The 21012-nt window shown below is 36.3% G+C and overlaps 1 protein-coding gene across 1 annotated transcript in view; it reads left to right on the top strand.

Moving 5' to 3' along the window:
• Window positions 1-21012, top strand: part of LOC133653254 (collagen alpha-1(XXVIII) chain-like) — a 96178-nt gene that overhangs the window by 29761 nt on the left and 45405 nt on the right. Inside the window, exons 12-15 of the mRNA XM_062052335.1 lie at window positions 4813-4866; window positions 10169-10237; window positions 15400-15468; window positions 18031-18099. Coding sequence (XP_061908319.1) covers window positions 4813-4866; window positions 10169-10237; window positions 15400-15468; window positions 18031-18099 — 261 coding nt within the window. The remainder of the gene's footprint in view (window positions 1-4812; window positions 4867-10168; window positions 10238-15399; window positions 15469-18030; window positions 18100-21012) is intronic.

The following is a 21012-nucleotide window of genomic DNA, read 5'->3' as shown; positions in this document are numbered from 1 at the left end:
CAGACAATCAGAAGTTTCTGAATATCTTTAGCTTATATGTCAAAAGTATTTTGAAGTCAGAATACCAGAAGCTAGCCAGATAACCTTAGCAAGCTAGTTAAAAGTCTTTTGAAGTCAGTAGACCAGAAGCTAGGCGGATAACCTAGTTAAAAGTTAAAAGTATTTTGGAGCCAGACCACCAGAAACTAGGCTGACAACCCGAGCTAGTTTGCTAAAAGTATTTTGGAATCAGAAGACCAGAAGCCAAGCTGATAACCTTAGCCAGCGAGTTGAAAGTATTTTGGGGTCAGGAGATCAGAAGTCAGGCGGATAAATCTAGCTAGTTAAAAGTATTTTGGAGTCAGAAAACCAGAAGCTAGGCTGATAATCTTAGCTAGCGAGTTAAAAGTATTTTGGAGATAGAAGACCAGACGCTAGGCGGATAACTCTAGCTAGTTTGTTAAAAGTATTTTGGGGTCACGAAGACCAGAAGTTAGGCTGATAACCTTAGCTAACTAGTTAAAAGTATTTTGGAGTCAGTAGACCAGAAGCTAGGCATATAAACTAGCTAGTTAGAAGTATTTGGGGTCAGAAGACCAGAAGCTAGTCGGATAAACTAGCTAGGTAAAAGTATTTTGGGTTCAGAAGACCAGAAGCTAGGCGGATTAACTAGCTAGGTAAAAGTATTTTGGGGTCACGAGACCAGAAGCTAGGCGGATAAACTAGCTAGTTAAAAGTAATTTGGAGTCAGTATATCAGAAGCTAGGCTAATAACCTTATCTAACTAGTTAAAAGTATTTTGTCGAGAGAAGACCAGAAGCTAGGTTAATAACTTTAGCTAACTAGTTAAAAGTCTTTTGGAGACAAAAGACCAGAAGCTAGGCTGATAACCTTCGCTAGGGAGTTAAAAGTCTTTTGGAGACAGAAGACTAGAAGATAGGCGGATAAACTAGCTAGTTAAAAGTATTTTGGAGTCTGTAGACAAGAAGCTGGGCGGATAAAGTAGCTAGTTAAATGTATTTTGGGGTCAGGAGACCAGAAGCTCGGCTGATAAACTTAGATAGCGAGGTAAAAGTATTTTGGAGACAGAAGACCAGAAGCTAGGCGGATAAACTAGCTAGGTAAAAGTATTTTGGAGACAGAAGACCAGAAGCTAGGCGGATAAACTAGCTAGTTAAAAGTATTTTGGAGACAGAAGACCAGAAGCTAGGCGGATAAACTCGCTAGTTAAAAGTATTTTGGGGTCTGGAGACAAGAAGCTAGGCGGATAAACTCGCTAGTTATAGTATTTTGGAGTCAGTATATCAGAATTTACCATGAATTGATTAACGTGGACCCCGACTTAAACTAGTTGAAAAACTTATTCGGGTGTTACCATTTAGTGGTCAATTGTACGGAATATGTACTGTACTGTGCAATCTACTAATAAAAGTCTCAATCAATCAAAGAAGCTAGGCTAATAACCTTAGCCAACTAGTTAAAATTATTTTGGTGAGAGAAGACCAGGACCTAGGTTAATAACTTTAGCTAACTAGTTAAAAGTCTTTTGGAGACAGAAGACCAGAAGCTAGGCTGACAACCTTCGCTAGCGAGTTAAAAGTCTTTTGGAGACAGAAGACTAGAAACTAGGTGTATAAGCTCGCTAGTTAAACGTAATTGGGAGTCAGTAGACCAGAAGCTAGGCGAATGAACTAGCTAGTTAAAAGTATTTTGGGGTTAGAAGACCAGAAGCTAGACGGATAAACTAACAAGTTAAAAGTATTTTGGAGTCAGTAGACAAGAAGCTAGGCGGATAAACTAGCTAGTTAAATGTAATTTTGGGTCAGGAGACCAGAAGCTCGGCGGATAACTCTAGCTAGCTTGTTAAAAGTATTTTGGAGCCAGAAGACCAGAAGCTCGGCTGATAAACTTAGATAGCGAGATAAAAGTATTTTGGAGACAGAAGCTAGGCAAACAAACGAGCTTGGTAAAAGTATGTTGGGGTCAGGAGACCAGAAGCTAGGCGGATGAACTAACTAGTTAAAAGTATTTTGGGGTCAGGAGACCAGAAGCTAGGCGGATAAACTCGCTAGTTAAAAGTATTTTGGAGTCAGTAGACAAGAAGTTAGGTGGATAAACTAGCTAGTTAAACGTAATTTGGGGTCAGGAGACCAGAAGCTAGGCGGATAAACTCGCTAGTTAAAAGTATTTTGGAGTCAGTATATCAGAAGCTAGGCTAATAACTTTAGCTAACTAGTTAAAAGTATTTTGGTGAGAGAAGACCAGAAGCTAGGTTAATAACTTTAGCTAACTAGTTAAAAATATTTTGGAGACAGAAGACCAGAAGCTAGGCTGATAACCTTCGCTAGGGACTTAAAAGTCTTTTGGAGACAGAAGACTAGAAATTAGGCGTATAAGCTCACTAGTTAAAAGTAATTTGGAGTCAGTAGACCAGAAAATAGGCGGATAAACTAGCTAGTTAAAAGTATTTTGGAGTCAGTAGACAAGAAGCTGGGCGGATAAAGTAGCTAGTTAAATGTATTTTGGGGTCAAGAGACCAGAAGCTCGGCTGATAAACTTAGATAGCGAGGTAAAAGTATTTTGGAGACAGAAGACCAGAAGCTAGGCGGATAAACTAGCTAGTTAAAAGTATTTTGGAGACAGAAGACCAGAAGCTAGGTGGATAAACTCGCTAGTTAAAAGTATTTTGGGGTCTGGAGACAAGAAGCTAGGCGGATAAACTCGCTAGTTAAAGTATTCTGGAGTCAGTATATCAGAATTTACCATGAATTGATTAACGTGGACCCCGACTTAAACAAGTTGAAAAACTTATTCGGGTGTTACCATTCAGTGGTCAATTGTACGGAATATGTACTGTACTGTGCAATCTACTAATAAAAGTCTCAATCAATCAAAGAAGCTAGGCTAATAACCTTAGCCAACTAGTTAAAATTATTTTGGTGAGAGAAGACCAGAACTAGGTTAATAACTTTAGCTAACTAGTTAAAAGTATTTTGGAGACAGAAGACCAGAAGCTAGGCTGACAACCTTCGCTAGCGAGTTAAGTCTTTTGTAGACAGAAGACTAGAAACTAGGCGTATAAGCTCGCTAGTTAAACGTAATTGGGAGTCAGTAGACCAGAAGCTAGGCGAATGAACTAGCTAGTTAAAAGTATTTTGGGGTTAGAAGACCAGAAGCTAGATGGATAAACTAACTAGTTAAAAGTATTTTGGAGTCTGTAGACAAGAAGCTATGCGGATAAACTAGCTAGTTAAATGTAATTTTGGGTCAGGAGACCAGAAGCTCGGCGGATAACTCTAGCTAGCTTGTTAAAAGTATTTTGGAGCCAGAAGACCAGAAGCTTGGCTGATAAAGTTAGATAGCGAGATAAAAGTATTTTGGAGACAGAAGCTAGGCAAACAAACGAGCTTGGTAAAAGTATGTTGGGGTCAGGAGACCAGAAGCTAGGCGGATGAACTAACTAGTTAAAAGTATTTTGGGGTCAGGAGACCAGAAGCTAGGCGGATAAACTCGCTAGTTAAAAGTATTTTGGAGTCAGTAGACAAGAAGTTAGGTGGATAAACTAGCTAGTTAAACATAATTTGGGGTCAGGAGACCAGAAGCTAGGCGGATAAACTAGCTAGTTAAAAGTATTTTGGGGTCAGGAGATCAGAAGCTAGGCGGATAAACTAGCTAGTTAAAAGTATTTTGGGGTCAGGAGACCAGAAGCTAGGCGGATAAACTAGCTAGTTAAAAGTATTTTGGGGTGAGGAGACCAAAAGCTAGGCGGATAAACTAGCTAGTTAAAAGTATTTTGGAGTCAGTAGACAAGAAGTTAGGTGGATAAACTATCTAGTTAAACGTAATTTGGGGTCAGGAGACCAGAAGCTAGGCGGATAAACTAGCTAGTTAAAAGTACTTTGGGGTCAGGAGATCAGAAGCTAGGCGGATTAACTCGCTAGTTAAAAGTATTTTGGAGTCAGTATATCAGAAGCTTGGCTAATAACTTTAGCTAACTAGTTAAAAGTATTTTGGTGAGAGAAGACCAGAAGCTAGGTTAATAACTTTAGCTAACTAGTTAAAAATATTTTGGAGACAGAAGACCAGAAGCTAGGCTGACAACCTTCGCTAGGGAGTTAAAAGTCTTTTGTAGACAGAAGACTAGAAACTAGGCGTATAAGCTCGCTGGTTAAAAGTAATTTGGAGTCAGTAGACCAGAAAATAAGCGGATAAACTAGCTAGTTAAAAGTATTTTGGAGTCAGTAGACAAGAAGCTGGGCGTATAAACTAGCTCGTTAATGTATTTTGGGGTCAGGAGACCAGAAGCTAGGTGGATAAGCTTAGATAGCGAGGTACAAGTATTTTTGGAGACAGAAGACCAGAAGCTAGGCGGATAAACTCGCTAGTTAAAAGTATTTTGGAGTCAGGAGACCAGAAGCTAGGCTCATTACCTTAGCTAACTAGTTAAAAGTATTTTGGAGACAAAAGACCAGAAGCTAGGCTGATAACCTCTGCTAACTAGTTAAAAGTATTTTTGGAGACAGAAAACCAGAAACTAGGCGCTCGCTAGTTAAAAGTAATTTGGAGTCAGCAGACCAGAAGCTAGCTAGCTATCACAAGTTAGAGATCAGACTTGCTGGCATCCACTGGCTGAGCCTCTGGCAAGCTGTTGAATCCATTGGTATTTTCCAACTACAGTATTTTTGATCCTCATTGTAGTACAAAACAAAGTGTGTCTATTTTCAGTTAAATAAGAAACGCTTAATTCTGTTTCAACCTACGGGAACATTTTTCATAACTCTGCAGTAGCCCCCCATCCCACCATGCTAATGCTATCATGTTTCCACCATCCAGGGCTTGCTTGGACCTCCTGGTGATGTCGGACCCGAAGGTGTCATTGGTAAAAAAGTAAGTGGTCCTTAAAGCATCAGCTTTAAGAACTTTTTAGGTGTTTGGGAAGAGAATAGACAAGTGTAACCACATTTGTGAAACAACAACAAACACTGACCTGGGTCACAACTCGTGCTGCTTAATGATTCAAAAATGTTCTATCAGATTAATCACACGGTTGCTGTGGATTAAATGAGATTAATCGTGATTAAAAACAACGAATTTAACCTAGCAATCTATAGTAATGCTGTTTTGTTTTACATTAGCAAAAGACTCAAGAGATAAGGGAAAATAGATCTAGAAACCCCAAAAGCAGTGAAGTTGACACGTTGTGTAAATGGTAAATAAAAACAGAATACAATGATTTGCAAATCCTTTTCAACTTATATTCAATTGAATAGACCGCAAAGACAAGATATTTAATGTTCCCACTGGAAAACTTTGTTATTTTTTGTAAATATTAGCTCATTTGGAATTTGATGCCTGCAACATGTTTCAAAAAAGCTGGCACAAGTGGCAAAAAAGACTGAGAAAGTTGAGGAATGCTCATCAAACACTTATTTGGAACACCCCACAGGTGAACGGGCTAATTGGGAACAGGTGGGTGCCATGATTGGGTATAAAAGCAGCTTCCATGAAATGCTCAGTCGTTCACAAACAAGGACGGGGCGAGGGTCACCACTTTGTCAACACATGCCTGAGCAAATTGTTTAAGAACAACATTTCTCAACCAGCTATTGCAAGGAATTTAGGGATTTCACCATCTACGGTCCATAATATCATCAAAAGGTTCAGAGAATCTGGAGAAATCACTGCACGTAAGCGATGATATTACGAACCTTCGATCCCTCAGGCGGTACTGCATCAAAAAGCGACATCAGTGTGTAAAGGATATCACCACAAGGGCTCAGGAACACTTCAGAAAACCACTCTCAGTAACTACAGTTGGTCGCTACATCTGTAAGTGCAAGTTAAAACTACTATGCAAAGCCAAAGCCATTCATCAACAACACCCAGAAACCCGAGCTCATCTTAGATGGACTGATGCAAAGTAGAAAAGTGTTCTGTGGTCTGACGAGTCCACATATCAAATTGTTTTTAAAACTGTGGACCAAAGAGGAAAATAACCATCAGGAATGTTCTAGGCGCAAAGTGTAAAAGCCAGCATGTGTGATGGTATGGGGGTGTATTAGTGCCCAAGACATGGGTAATCTACACATCTGTGAAGGCACCATTAATGCTGAAAGGTACATTCAGATTTTGGAGCAACATATGTTGCCATCAAAGCAACATTATCATGGACGCCCCTGCTTATTTTAGCAAGACAATGCCAAGCCACGTGTTACAACAGCGTGGCTTCATAGTAAAAACGTGTGGGTACTAGACTGGCCTGCCTGTAGTCCAGACCTGTCTCCCATTGAAAATGTGTGGCGCAATATGAAGCCTAAAATAGCAGAAGGGAGACTGTTGAACAACTTAAGCTGTACATCAAGCAAGAATGGGAAATAATTCCACTTCAAAAATGTGTCTCGTCAGTTCCCCAACGTTTACTGAGTGTTGTTAAAAGGAAAGGCCATGTAACACAGTGGTAAAAATGCCCCTGTGACAACTTTTTTGCAATGTGTTGCTGCCATTAAACTCTTAAGTTAATGATTATTTGCAAAAAAAAAAGAAGTTTCTCAGTTGGAACATTAAATATCTTGTCTTTGCAGTCTATTCAATTGAATGTAAGTTGAAAATGATTTGCAAATCATTGTATTCTGTTTTTATTTACCAATATACACAACGTATGGCTGCATTTCAAATAGTTGTTTGTGTGCCATGTTGTTCCAGACCACAGCAAACATTATCTAGCATGCCAAAGATTGTAATAAATCCATTAAAAGAAGACAGCCTGCCGTTTCCTTTAACTTGGACACACACATAATGATGCAATATGTACATACAGCTAGCCTAAATAGCATGTTAGCATTGATTAGCTTGCAGTCATGCACTGACCAAAAATGCCTGATTAGCACTCCGACAAGTCAATAACATCAACAAAGCTCACCTTTGTGCATTCATGTACAGCATAAAACTTTTGGTGGACAAAATGAGACAAAAAAGCAGTGGAAGATTTTACATGTAAACAAACTTTTGCGTCACAGTCCACACTTTGGTGAGTTCAAGAACCGCTGAAATTAATAGGACAAAACGATGTTCACCAAATACTGTCATCAGTGAAGCATACACACAAACATATTAAACCGTGGGCTTTCTAACAATTGCGAAGGTTTGTGTCATGTTTGTCCTCAAACAAAAAACATACTAAAACAAAAAAACATTTCCCCCCCATCTTTTTCCATTTTCAATCCTTTTTTAAAAACCCCTGACCTAAATGAACAAAGAAGTGTTGAGAAATAAAACTGAGGAAGGAAAATAATTCAAGCTAGGGAACATCAATCCTCAACAAACGTGGAGCTTCTATCTCTTCATGCTGTTAACTATCTGTATAGCTGCACACACTGGAAACGAGTAGCGAGGGCAAGAAAATGAATATATTGACAGTGCGGTGTGAAAGCCGATGTGTTTACTTTGCAATTAAGTAAACACAGCATTTTTCTAACAAAACATCCACATTTCCAAGTCCGACTCCTGAGCCTGAGTTGAAGAGACCTCTGCTGAGGCGAAAATATTCCCCTGACTGTGGAGTCAGACATTCGGTGTCAGTAGAGTCATCATCAATGGCTGCAACTTTGTGCATTAGAAGAAAAACGTCCAATATTGACGATGAAAACCAATGAAATTGCCGTAAGGACTTGTTGAAGACGAAGAAATACTTAAATATCTGCTTGTCACTTTGACTTACCATTTCAAAGCAAGTTATCCATAATTTTTGTACGTACACAAACCAAATAACCAAATACATAGGGAACAATATAATTATACTTTTATATTCTTACATTCACTGTTAGAGGCAGCCCTCTGACTGCGATGTGGTCCTCCATGAAAAAAAGTTCCACACCCCTGCCTTAATGCTTCAGTCACACGCAGGATTCTCACAGGAATGAGGCAAACATGCATCCTTGCCTACTGTACATCCTGGAGTCCAGAGTCATTGTCCAAGGTCCATCAAACATACTGATGTATAAACTGGGGGAGAACAGGCTTGGTTGTCCCATTTTTGAACCCGCAACTCCTGGAACGTCAGAGGAACTTGTGAAAATATCTACACATTTTTTTCTCACTTTGTGAATATATCTACACATTTTATTTCTCACTTTGTGAAAATATCTACACATGTTTACCGTTTTTTTCTCACTTTGTGAAAATATCGACACATGTTTTTTCTCACTTTGTGAAAATATCTACACATTTTTACAGTTTTTTCTCACTTTGTGAAAATATCCACACATGTTTACAGTTTTTTTCTCACTTTGTGAAAATATTTACACATTATTACAGTTTTTCTTTTTCCTCATTTTGTGAAAACATCTACACATTTTTACAGTTTTTTTTATTTGTCTCACTTTGTGAAAAACATCGACACAGTTTTACATGTTTTTTTTATTTGTCTCACTTTGTGAAAACATCGACACATTTTTACATGTTTTTAAAATTTTCCTCACTTTGTGAAATATCTGCACATGTTTTTTCTCACTTTGAAAATATCTACACATTTTTTCCTCACTTTGTGAAAATATCGACACATGTTTTTTCTCACTTTGTGAAAATATCTACACATTTTTACAGTTTTTTTTCTCACTTTGTGAAAATATCCACACGTTTACAGTTATTTTCTCACTTTGTGAAAATATTTACACATTTTTACAGTTTTTCTTTTTCCTCATTTTGTGAAAACATCTACACATTTTTACAGTTTTTTTATTTGTCTCACTTTGTGAAAAACATCGACACATGTTTTTTCTCACTTTGTGAAAATATCTACACATGTTTACAGTTTTTTTCTCACTTTGTGAAAATATCCACACATGTTTACAGTTTTTTTCTCACTTTGTGAAAATATTTACACATTTTTACAGTTTTTTTCTCACTTTGTGAAAATATCCAACACATGTTTACAGTTTTTTTCTCACTTTGTGAAAATATTTACACATTTTTACAGTTTTTATTTTTCCTCATTTTGTGAAAACATCTACACATTTTTACATGTTTTTAAACTTTTTCTCACTTTGTGAAATATCTGCACATGTTTTTCTCACTTTGAAAATATCTACACATTTTTTTGTCACTTTGTGAAAATATCGACACATTTAAAAAATGTTTTCTCACTTTGTGAAAATATCTATGCATTTTTTTTCTTACTTTGAAAAGATCTACACCTTTTTTTCTCCCTTTGTGAAAATATTGCCACATTTTTAAATTTTTTTCTCACTTTGTGAAAATATCTACACATTTTTACAATTTTTTTCTCACTTTGTGAAAATATCTACACGTTTAAGGTATTTTTCTCACTTTGTGAAAATATTTACACATTTTTACAGTTTTTCTTTTTCCTCATTTTATGAAAACATCGACACATTTTTGCAGTTTTTTTATTTGTCTCACTGTGAAAACATCGACACATTTTTACATGTTTTTTTATTTGTCTCACTTTGTGAAAAAATTGACACATTTTTAAATGTTTTTAAAAATGTTCTTACTTTGTGAAAATATTTACACATTTTTACAGTTTTTCTTTTTCCTCATTTTATGAAAACATCTACACATTTTTGCAGTTTTTTTATTTGTCTCACTGTGAAAACATCGACATATTTTTACATGTTTTTTTTTATTTATCTCACTTTGTGAAAACATCGACACATTTTTACATGTTTTTTTCTCACGTTGTGAAAACCTCTACACATTTTTTGACATTGCAAACCAATGAAGTTGCCGTAAGGACTTGTTGAAGACGGGAATGATCATCATCATCATATCTTTTGCCAGAAAACGGAAGAACATCCCTTACAATACTTTTTGTTCTCACCTGCACTCCATCTGTTTTATAACCACCAATTATGCCATGAGCCGGCCCTGCCCTCTCCTCCCAACTCCCTTACTCCTAACTACGTAATTATTTTTAAAAAGAATGTCTGCCTGTCATGCGCTTGAAAGGCAGACTAATGTGCGCCTGTAAGCGTTGCCCTGACTTGTCTGCAAGGGCAAAGGAAAATGTTGAAAAACACTCCTTCACGCCTTCTTGTGTTCACTGTGACTTGGAGGGCACGCATTCCTGACTTCATCTAAGTGCAGTTTTCTGGTACATAAATATTAGCCATGTTTCCATAACGTCTCACATGAGTCCAGACATCACAACTGAATTTGTCTCTTTCCATAGGGGGAACGGGGACTTCCTGGTCCACCTGGAATCCAAGGGGAAACAGGGTTTGGCCTTCCGGGACAAAAGGTGAATTTGACACAAGAGTGCACCTTGTCTTTTTAAAGACCACCAGGGGGCAATCAAGAGTCGGTACCGGTCCCAATATTGGTACTTTTGTGTGTGTTCTAGGGTTGTCCCGATACCAATATTTTGGTACCAAAATGTATTTCGATACATTTCTAAATAAAGGGGACCACAAAAAATGTCATTATTGTCTTTATTTGAACAAAAAAATATTGTTTCTTATTGCAATTTAGTCCTTAAATAAAATAGTGAACATACCAGACAACTTGTCTTTTAGTAGTAAGTAAAGAAACAAAGGCTCCTAATTAGTCTGCTGACATATGCAGTAACATATTGTGTCATTTATCATTCTATTATTTTGTCAACATTATGAGGGACAAACTGTAAAAAGTTATTATTAATCTACTTGTTCATTCACTGTTAATATCTGCTTTTTTTCTGTTTCAACGTGTTCTATCTACACTTCTGTTAAAATGTAATAATCACTTATTCTTCTCTTCTTTGATACTTTACATTAGTTTTGGATGATACCACGCATCCACTGTAATGATACCAAGTACAATAACGTATCTAGTCGATAGTACTATGATTACATCGATATTTTTTTAGCATCACAAAATCTTTTCATGTTTATGTCATATTATGTTTATAAACTCAGGAAATACGCCCCTGGACACATGAGGACTGTGAATATGACCAATGTATCATCCTGTAACTAGTTGGTATCGGATCGCTACCTAAATGTGTGGTATCCTCCAAAACTAATGTAAAGTATCAAACATTTACTGTTAATATCTGGTTATTTTCTGTTTCAACGTGTTCTATCTACACTTCTGTTAAAATGTAATAATCACTTATTCTTCTCTTCTTTGATACTTTACATTAGTTTTGGAGGATCCCACATATTTAGGTATCGATCCGATACCAAGTAGATACAGGATCATACATTGGTCATATTCAAAGTCCTCATGTGTCCAGGGACGTATTTCCTGAGTTTATAAACATAATATGATTTTTTTTTTTAAAAAGGAAAAAAGATTTTGTGATGCTAAAAAAATATTGATGTAATCATAGTAGTATCGACTAGATTCGCTATTGTACTTGGTATCATTACAATGGATGTGTGATATCATTCAAAACTAATGTAAAGTATCAAACAAGAGAAGAAGAAGTGATTATTACTGTAGAGGTTGTCCTTTAGTGGGTTCTTCGGACCACCACACACTGCCAGCAGAGCCCGGAATTCAGGGTATAACACTGTTTTATTGTGTGCTCGGGCGAAATGGTCCGACGAGATCCATGCCAATTCGCTCCATGAGTGGTAATGGCTGCAAAGGCGCCCTGGGGGTGGGCGCTGGATTGACCAGCTGGCACGTCTGCCCGGATGCCCGGCCAATAGAACCGGACCATTACCCGATTGAGTGTCTTATCATACCCCATGTGGCTAGCCATGGGGTTCAAGTGCTCTACCTGGAAAATCCTTTCCCGACGGCGTTTCGGCACCAACAACTGGGTGATTTCTTCTCCTGTCTGAGTGTCACGACTTCATCAATTGCAAGGCTGTTGCTTTCCAGCGAAATGTCTTTTTCTCCTGCGTCCGCTCAGCAGCACCTCCAACTCCAACTCTCTGTCTCATTCCGGCTGCTGCTAATAAAGGCGGCAGGTGATTAGATAACAAGGTCCACCTGGGCCATCCACTCACCTGTCGCTGTCTTCGAGGCCGGTCCTGGCACTCCCCGTTCCGTGGCGGGCCCGCAGGCCACACCCCCCTCCACAATTACATTTTAACAGAAGTGTAGATAGAACATGTTAAAACAGAAAATAAGCAGATATTGACAGTAAATGAACAAGTAGATTAATAATCAATTTTTACAGTTTGTCCCTCATAATGTAAACAAAATAATAGAATGATAAACGGGGCGGTATAGCTCGGTTGGTAGAATGGCCGTGCCAGCAACTTGAGGGTTCCAGGTTCGATCCTAGTCTCCGCTGTTGTGTCCTTGGGCAAGACACTTTACCCACCTTCTCCCAGTGCCACCCACACTGGTTTAAATGTAACTTGGATATTGGGTTTCACTATGTAAAAGCGCTTTGAGTCACTAGAGAAAAGCGCTATATAAATATAATTCACTTCACAGTATGTTACTGCATACATCAGCAGACGAATTACGAGTCTTTGATTGTTTACTTACTACTAAAATAAAAGTTGTCTAGTATGTTCACTATTTTATTTAAGGACTAAATTAAAATAATAAACATATGTTTAATGTACCTTAAGATTTTTTGTTCCAATAAAGCCAATAATGAATTTTTTTCTCACTTCGGGAAAATATCTACACATTTTTTTTCTGATTTTGTGAAAATATCTACACATTTATTTTCTCACTTTGTGAAAATATCTACACATTTTTACAGTTTTTTTCTCACTTTGTGAAAATATCGACACGTTTTTTCTCACTTTGTAAAAATATCCACACGTGTACAGTTTCTTTTCACTTTGTGAAAATATTTACACATTTTTACAGTTTTTCTTTTTCCTCATTTTGTGAAAACATCTACACATTTTTTACAGTTTTTTTATTTGTCTCACTTTGTGAAAAACATCGACACATTTTTACATGTTTTTTTATTTGTCTCACTTTGTGAAAACATCGACACATTTTTACATGTTTTTAGAAATTGTTCTCACTTTGTGAAATATCTACACGTTTTTTCTCACTTTGAAAATATCTACACATTTTTTTCTCACTTTGTGAAAATATCGACACATTTAAAAAATGTTTACTCACTGTGAAAATATCTACGCATTTTTTTTCTGACTTTGAAAATAGCTACACATTTTTTTCTCCCTTTGTGAAAATATCGACACATTTAAAAAAAAAATCTCACTTTGTGAAAATATCTACACATTTTTACAGTTTTTTTCTCACTTTGTGAAAATATTTACACATTTTTACAGTTTTTTTTCTCATTTTGTGAACATATCCACACATGTTTACAGTTTTTTCTCTCACTTTGTGAAACTATCTACACATTTTACAGTTTTATTTTCCTCCTTTTGTGAAAACATCTATGCATTTTTACATGTTTTTAATGTGTTTCACTTTGTGAAAACATTTACACATTTTTACATGTTTTTTATTTTATTTTTCTCACCTTGTGAAAACATCTACACATTTTTACAGTTTTTAAATGTTTTTCTCATTTTGTGAAAATCTCTACACATTTTTACATATTTTTTTTATTCATCTCACTTTGTGTAATACCTCCACATTTTTACATGTTTTTTTCTTACTTTGGGAAAATATCTACCGTATTTTTGGACTATAAGTCGCAGTTTTTTTCATAGTTTGGCCGGGGGTGCGACTTATACTCAGGAGCGACTTATGTGTGAAATTATTAACACATTAGCGTAAAATATCAAATAATATTATTTAGCTCATTCACGTAAGAGACTAGACGTATAAGATTTCATGGGATTTAGCGATTAGGAGTGACAGATTGTTTGGTAAACGTATAGCATGTTCTATATCAGTGGTTCTCAACCTTTTTTCAGTGATGTACCCCATGCGAACATTTTTTAAATTCAAGTACCCCCTAATCAGAGCAAATCATTTTTGGTTGAAAAAAAGAGATAAAGAAGTAAAATACAGCACTATGTCATCAGTTTCTGATTTATTAAATTGTATAACAGTGCAAAATATTGCTCATTTGTAGTGGTGGAAAAAAAGATATAAAAATAACTAAAAACTTGTTGAAAAATAAACAAGTGATTCAATTATAAATGAAGATTTCTACACATAGAAGTAATCATCAACTTAAAGTGCCCTCTTTGGGGATTGTAATAGAGATCCATCTGGATTCATGAACTTAATTCTAAACATTTCTTCACAAAAAAAGAAATCCTTAACATCAATATCTATGGAACATGTCCACAAAAAAATCTAGCTGTCAACACTGAATATTGCATTGTTGCATTTCTTTCCACAGTTCTTTTTGACAGACATTTTAGTGAGGGTCAAAACATCATGGCATGGGGGAAACTCTGGGTTTATGGTAATGAATGGAATAGCCTACTTGATTTGATGTTCAGTTTATTAACTTACATTCATATTTTGTTGAAGTATTATTCAATAAATATATTTATAAAGGATTTTTGAATTGTTGCTATTTTTAGAATATTTGAAAAAAAAATCTCACGTACCCCTTGGCATACCTCCAAGTACCCCCAGGGGTACACATACCCCCATTTGAGAACCACTGTTCTATATGTTATAGTTATTTGAATGACTCTTACCATAATATGTTACGTTAACATACCAGTTGGTTATTTATGCGTCATATAACGTACACTTATTCAGCCTGTTGTTCACTATTCTTTATTTATTTTAAATTGCCTTTCAAATGTCTATTCTTGGTGTTGGCTTTTATCAAATACATTCCCCCCAAAAATGCGACTTATACTCCAGTACGATTTAAATATGTTTTTTTCCTTCTTTATAATGCCTTTTCGGCTGGTGCGACTTATACTCCGGAGCGACTTATACTCCGAAAAATACGGTACACATTTTTACAGTTTTTAAAATTTCTCTCACTTTGTAATTGTATCTACACATTTGTACAGTTTTTACATTTTTTCTCACCTTGTGAAAATATCTACACATTTTTACAGTTTTTTTTTCCACCTTCTGTGAAAACATCAGCACGTTACATGTTTTTTATTTGTCTCTCTTTGTGAAAACCTCTACACATTTTTCTTACTTTGTGAAAATATCTACACATCTTTATATATATTTTTTAATTTTTCTCACCTTCTGAACACATCTTTTTTTAAACTTTCCTAATAATTGCTCCTCATCAAAGCGTCTTTCAAACAAAAATATCACAGCTGGTGAATTTGAAAAAAAAACCTTTTCATGTCTCTGTTGCAACCGCTTTACTTCCCTGCTGTTTGAAGCCTTGCCAAGAAAAATGTTATATGTGGTCTTGGTCTCATCATGTCCATACCAATTGTCAATGGACCAGAGCAGGTATTGATTGATGCACACCTGTTAGAGAACAGCAAGGTGTGCAAAAGTGGTGAAGTGGGACATGTGCCTCCCTGAGCAGACGTTTTAATGTGGTGGATTGACAAAAGTACTGCTACTTGTGTTTGTACCCCACAGGGCAATGTCGGGTTCCAGGGTCAAATGGGGCTTCCGGGTCCAGTGGGTCTTGGCGAGCCTGGACCACCAGTGAGTATGAAAAATGTCTCTGGCCCAAACTGCACCATGTAAACCATGTTTCCTGCAACATTTGCTAGTCCTGTTCACGGAAGTTATAGGAGTATTTCAAGGGGAACTGCACTGTTTTTGTCATTTTGCCCATCTTTTACAATTATGTAAGACAGGGGTGACTAATACGTGCATGGCGAGCTAGCGGTGGATGGCGGAGGGTGTGTCAGTCCATCGCCAGCCAGGCATTAAAAAAATAGTCCTAAAAATGAGCCATCATCAAGCTTCACCAAGAAGTCACTTTCGTCACTTGATTGACATTCACGGCACCCGAGGGTCTCGTGAGATGACGCTGGCTGCTGCCGGGTCATTATTAAGAAAAAATGACCGACAGGAAGGCGAGAAACGCTTTTTATTTCAACAGACTCTCGCGCCGTACCTGCAGTCAAAACTGCACAGTTCCTGTCGTCACAATAAAAGCGCTGCTTCATCCTGCCTGCGCTAACAAAATAAGAGTCTCAGAAAGCTAGCAGAGCAAGCTACGGAGTTTGTCGCAAATGTATTTCTTGTCAAGTGTACAAAAAGGAGTATGGAAGCTGGACAAACAAAAAGCAACCACTTTCATGTGGTATTGGACAGAAAGGAGGACTTTTCCTCCTCCATTTGAAAATGTGGACGTTATCAGCACGACTGTCTGATTCCAATCAATGCAAGTCATCACAATCAGGTCACCTGTGGGATGTTCCAAATACGTGTTTGATGAGCATTCCTCAACATTCTCAGTCTTTTTTGCCACTTGTGCCAGCTTTTTTGAAACATGTTGCAGGCATCAAATTCCAAATGAGCTAATATTTTCAAAAAATAACAAAGTTTTCCAGTGTGAACATTAAATATCTGGTCTATTCAATTGAATATAAGTTGAAAAGGATTTGCAAATCATTGTATTCTGTTTTTATTTACCATTTACACAACGTGCCAACTTCACTGCTTTTGGGTTTTGTAAATAAGAATTAGAGAAGTAAGTTATATTTCATATGGTGGGATGAATACGATTATCTAGAACAGGGGTCACCAACGCGGTGCCCGTGGGCACCAGGTAGCCCGTAAGGACCAGATGAGTCGCCCGCTGGCCTGTTCTAAAAATAGCTCAAATAGCAGCACTTACCAGTGAGCTGCCTCTATTTTTTAAATTTTATTTATTTACCAGCAAGCTGGTCTCGCTTTGCCTGACATTTTTAATTCTAAAAGAGACAAAACTCAAATAAAATTTGAAAATCCAAGAAAATATTTTAAAGTCTTAAGGTCTTCACTTGTTTAAATACATTCATTAATTTTTTTACTTGGCTTCTTATAACTTTCAGAAAGACAATTTTAGAGAAAAAATACAACCTTAAAAATGATTTTAGGATTTTTAAACACATATACCTTTTTACCTTTGAAATTCCTTCCTCTTATTTCCTGACAATTTAAATCAATGTTCAAGTAAATTTATTTTTTTTATTGTAAAGAATAATAAATACATTTTAATTTAATTCTTCATTTTAGCTTCTGATTTTTCGACGAAGAATATTTGTGAAATATTTCTTCAAACTTATTATGATTAAAATTCAAAACAATTATTCTGGCAAATCTAGAAAATCTGTAGAATCAAATTTAAATCTTATTTCAAAGTCTTTTGAATTTCTTTTAAAATTTTTGTTCTGGAAAATCTAGAAGAAATAATGATTTGTCTTTGTTAGAAATATAGCTTGGTCCAATTTGTTATATATTCTAACAAAGTGCAGATTGGATTTTAACCTATTTAAAACATGTCATCAACATTCTATAATTAATCTTTATCAGGAAAAATTACTAATGGTGTTCCATAAATTATTTTTTAAATTTTTTCAAAAAGATTCGAATTAGCTAGTTTTTCTCTTCTTTTTTTCGGTTGAATTTTGAATTTTAAAGAGTCGAAATTGAAGATAAACTATGTTTCAAAATTTAATTGTCATTTTTTTCATGTTTTCTCCTCTTTTAAACCGTTCAATTAAGTGTAAATATCATTAATTATTAATAATAACGTAGAGTTAAAGGTAAATTGAGCAAATTGGCTATTTCTGGCAATATATTTAAGTGTGTATCAAACTGGTAGCCCTTCGCATTAATCAGTACCCAAAAAGTAGCTCTTGGTTTCAAAAAGGTTGGTGGCCCCTGATCTAGAAAATGAATGGAAGAAATATACTTGGTTAATATTCAGGTCACAAAATGTAATTGGAGTATTGTCGGTTTATGGATGTTTTTTTAGAGGGCTTTATAGGCAGAATAGTTAGCTCCATCGTTTGCCCAAAAACCCCCAAAAACACACGTGTTCTTGTCTTACATAAGAATTGTGAATAATAGGCAAAATAATAAAAATGCAGTTCCCCTTTAAGGTCACAGGCGTTAACGATAAACCATCTTCTATCCCCACCTAATCCAGACTGGGGATTTAAATACAACCTTTCCAATGACATTTCACACGCTTACATGTCATCAAGTCATTGTGCTGATGCGGGATATTCCATTCTGTTTGACTACGCTCTTTTAAATTGTTTTATTCAGGGGCCTCAAGGGCCACAGGGGGTCCAAGGAGAGCGGGGGCCTTTAGGAGAAGGACTCCCTGGCCCAAAGGTAGGTATGCTGACACACAGGACCTACTGTTTGTTCACCAGCTCCAGCCAAGACCCAGATTCAAATAGGTTCACAGGTGATAATTATGCGGGGGCCCGTCTGTTCATTTATAGCTAGAGGGCAGAGCCGTTGATTGTGCTGACGGAAGCAAAGCATGCAAGCGAGAGGAGGTGATGAGACTTCATGCCACTAAAATAGGCCACTCATTTTCCTAAAAGACGCTTAGCAAGACCCCAGGTCAGTGCTCATTAGATGGCGCAGTCACAGATGGCGTTCTCACTCTAAAGCAGACCTGGGCAAAATACATCATTTTTTTAGACCTTTAACATCAAAACTGTCGCCGCCATTATGATGTGCAGTGCTGTTTTTAAATGGCCGTAAGTCTTGAACTATAGAAACGGAATACAATGATTTGCAAATCATTGTATTCCGTTTATATTTACATCTCACACAATTTCCCAACTCATATGGAAACGGGGGTTGTATTTCAATGGTCGAAATCTGCACTTTTGGGTGTTATAGGGGTTATTACGGTCATCTACGTCACAGCAGCTCAGACCAGGAAGAAAGCAGAGTGGGCGGGGTTTGTTTTCAGAGCAGCCAGACCCAAACGCGTGTGTCAGGAACAGATGCGGAAGCAGATTTTTTACGACAAATTTCTGCATAAAAGTGAGAATATATCATATTGTAGGTGTTTATTACACTTTGCATTCATATTTTGCTGTTTGTTGAGTTTTGCTAGGTCTGAGAAGTAAAAGATGTTCTTAATCATTGGTACTTTAATCTTTAAAAAAGATCTTTAATCTTATGTTGTTAATATTCAGTGTTTTATTGTTTATAGTTAATATTGTAAATCCCACTTTCTTTATTTTCATGTACATTTTGGGTGTCCCATTCAGTAAAAAACTAAAATTTCATTACATTTTTTTTGAGGTGGTCTGTTTTTAGAACTCGATCGGACATTGTGACTTTTGGTATTAGTGTTCCTGAAAAAAAGGGACCCAAACGCACATACTGCACAGCAGATTTTTACAGTATATGTAATTTATACACACATACACATTGACCCGCCAGACACATTTTTTTCTCTCAATGTGGCCCCCAAGTCAAAATATTTTCCCAGCTCTGCTCTAAAGAAGTCAGCATGTGACGTGTCTGCATGGACAATATGCAAAAGCAGATTTTTACGTGCTAAAAATCATATTGTATGTGTTTCTTACACTTTGCATTCATATTTTGCTGTTTGGTACATTTTTGTTGTGTTTTGCTTGGTCTGACAAGTAAAAGATCTTCTTATGTTGTTAATATTCAGTGTTTTATTGTTCATAGTTAATATTGTAGATCCCACTTTCTTTAGTTTAATGTACATTGTGGGTGTCCCATTCAGTAAAAACCTGTAAAATTCAATTCCGTTTTTTTAAGGTGGTCTGTTTTAGAACCCTTTTGGACATTGTGACTTTTGGTATTAGTGCTCCTGAAAAAAAGGGACCCAAACACACATACTGCACAGCAGATTTTTACAGTTAAATGTGTATATATCATTTATACACACATTGTTGGCCCCCCAGACAAATTTTTTTCTCTCAATGTGGCCCTCTAGTCAACATATTTTCCCAGCTCTGCTCTAAAGAAGTCAGCATGTGACGTGTCTGCATGGACAATATGCGAAAGCAGATTTTTTACGTGATAATATATCATATTGTAGGTGTTTCTTACACTTTGCATTCATATTTTGCTGTTTGGTACATTTTTGTTGTGTTTTGCTTGGTCTGAGAAGTAAAAGATGTTCATATGTTGTTAATATTCAGTGTTTTATTGTTCATAGTTAATATTGTAGATCCCACTTTCTTTATTTTCATGTACATTTTGGGTGTCCCATTCAGTAAAAACCTGTAAAATTCAATTCCGTTTTTTTAATGTGGTCTGTTTTAGAACCCTTTTGGACATTGTGACTTTTGGTATTAGTGTTCCTGAAAAAAAGGGACCCAAACACACATACTGTACAGCAGATTTTTACAGTTAAATGTGTATATATAATTTATACACACATTGTTGGCCCCCCAGACACATTTTTTTCTCTAAATGTGGCCCCCAAGTCAAAATATTTTCCCAGCTCTGCTCAAAAGAAGTCAGCACGTGACGTGTCTGCATGGACAATATGCAAAAGCAGATTTTTACGTGAGAATATATCATATTGTATGTGTTTATTACCCTTTGCATTCATATTTTGCTGTTTGGTACATTTTTGTTGTGTTTTGCTTGGTCTGACAAGTAAAAGATGTTCATATGTTGTTAATATTCAGTGTTTTATTGTTCATAGTTAATATTGTAGATCCCACTTTCTTTAGTTTAATGTACATTTTGGGTGTCCCATTCTGTAAAAACCTGTAAAATTCAATTCCGTTTTTTTAAGGTGGTCTGTTTTAGAACCCTTTTGGACATTGTGACTTTTGGTATTAGTGTTCCTGAAAAAAAGGCACCCAAACACACATACTGTACAGCAGATTTTTACAGTATATGTAATTTATACACACATACACATTGTTGGCCCCCCAGACACATTTTTTTCTCTCAATGTGGCCCCCGAGTAAAAATATTTTCCCAGCTCTGCTCTAAAGAAGTCAGCACGTGACGTGTCTGCATGGACAATATGCAAAAGCAGATTTTTACGTGAGAATATATCATATTGTATGTGTTTATTACCCTTTGCATTCATATTTTGCTGTTTCGTACATTTTTGTTGTGTTTTGCTTGGTCTGACAAGTAAAAGATGTTCATATGTTGTTAATATTCAGTGTTTTATTGTTCATAGTTAATATTGTAGATCCCACTTTCTTTAGTTTAATGTACATTTTGGGTGTCCCATTCTGTAAAAACCTGTAAAATTCAATTCCGTTTTTTTAAGGTGGTCTG

This window comes from Entelurus aequoreus, linkage group LG07 (assembly GCF_033978785.1).
Source record: "Entelurus aequoreus isolate RoL-2023_Sb linkage group LG07, RoL_Eaeq_v1.1, whole genome shotgun sequence".
Classification (NCBI taxonomy): Eukaryota; Metazoa; Chordata; class Actinopteri; order Syngnathiformes; family Syngnathidae; genus Entelurus; species Entelurus aequoreus.
Note: the sequence above shows the minus strand (reverse complement) of the source record. Positions and strands in the feature narration are given on the sequence as shown.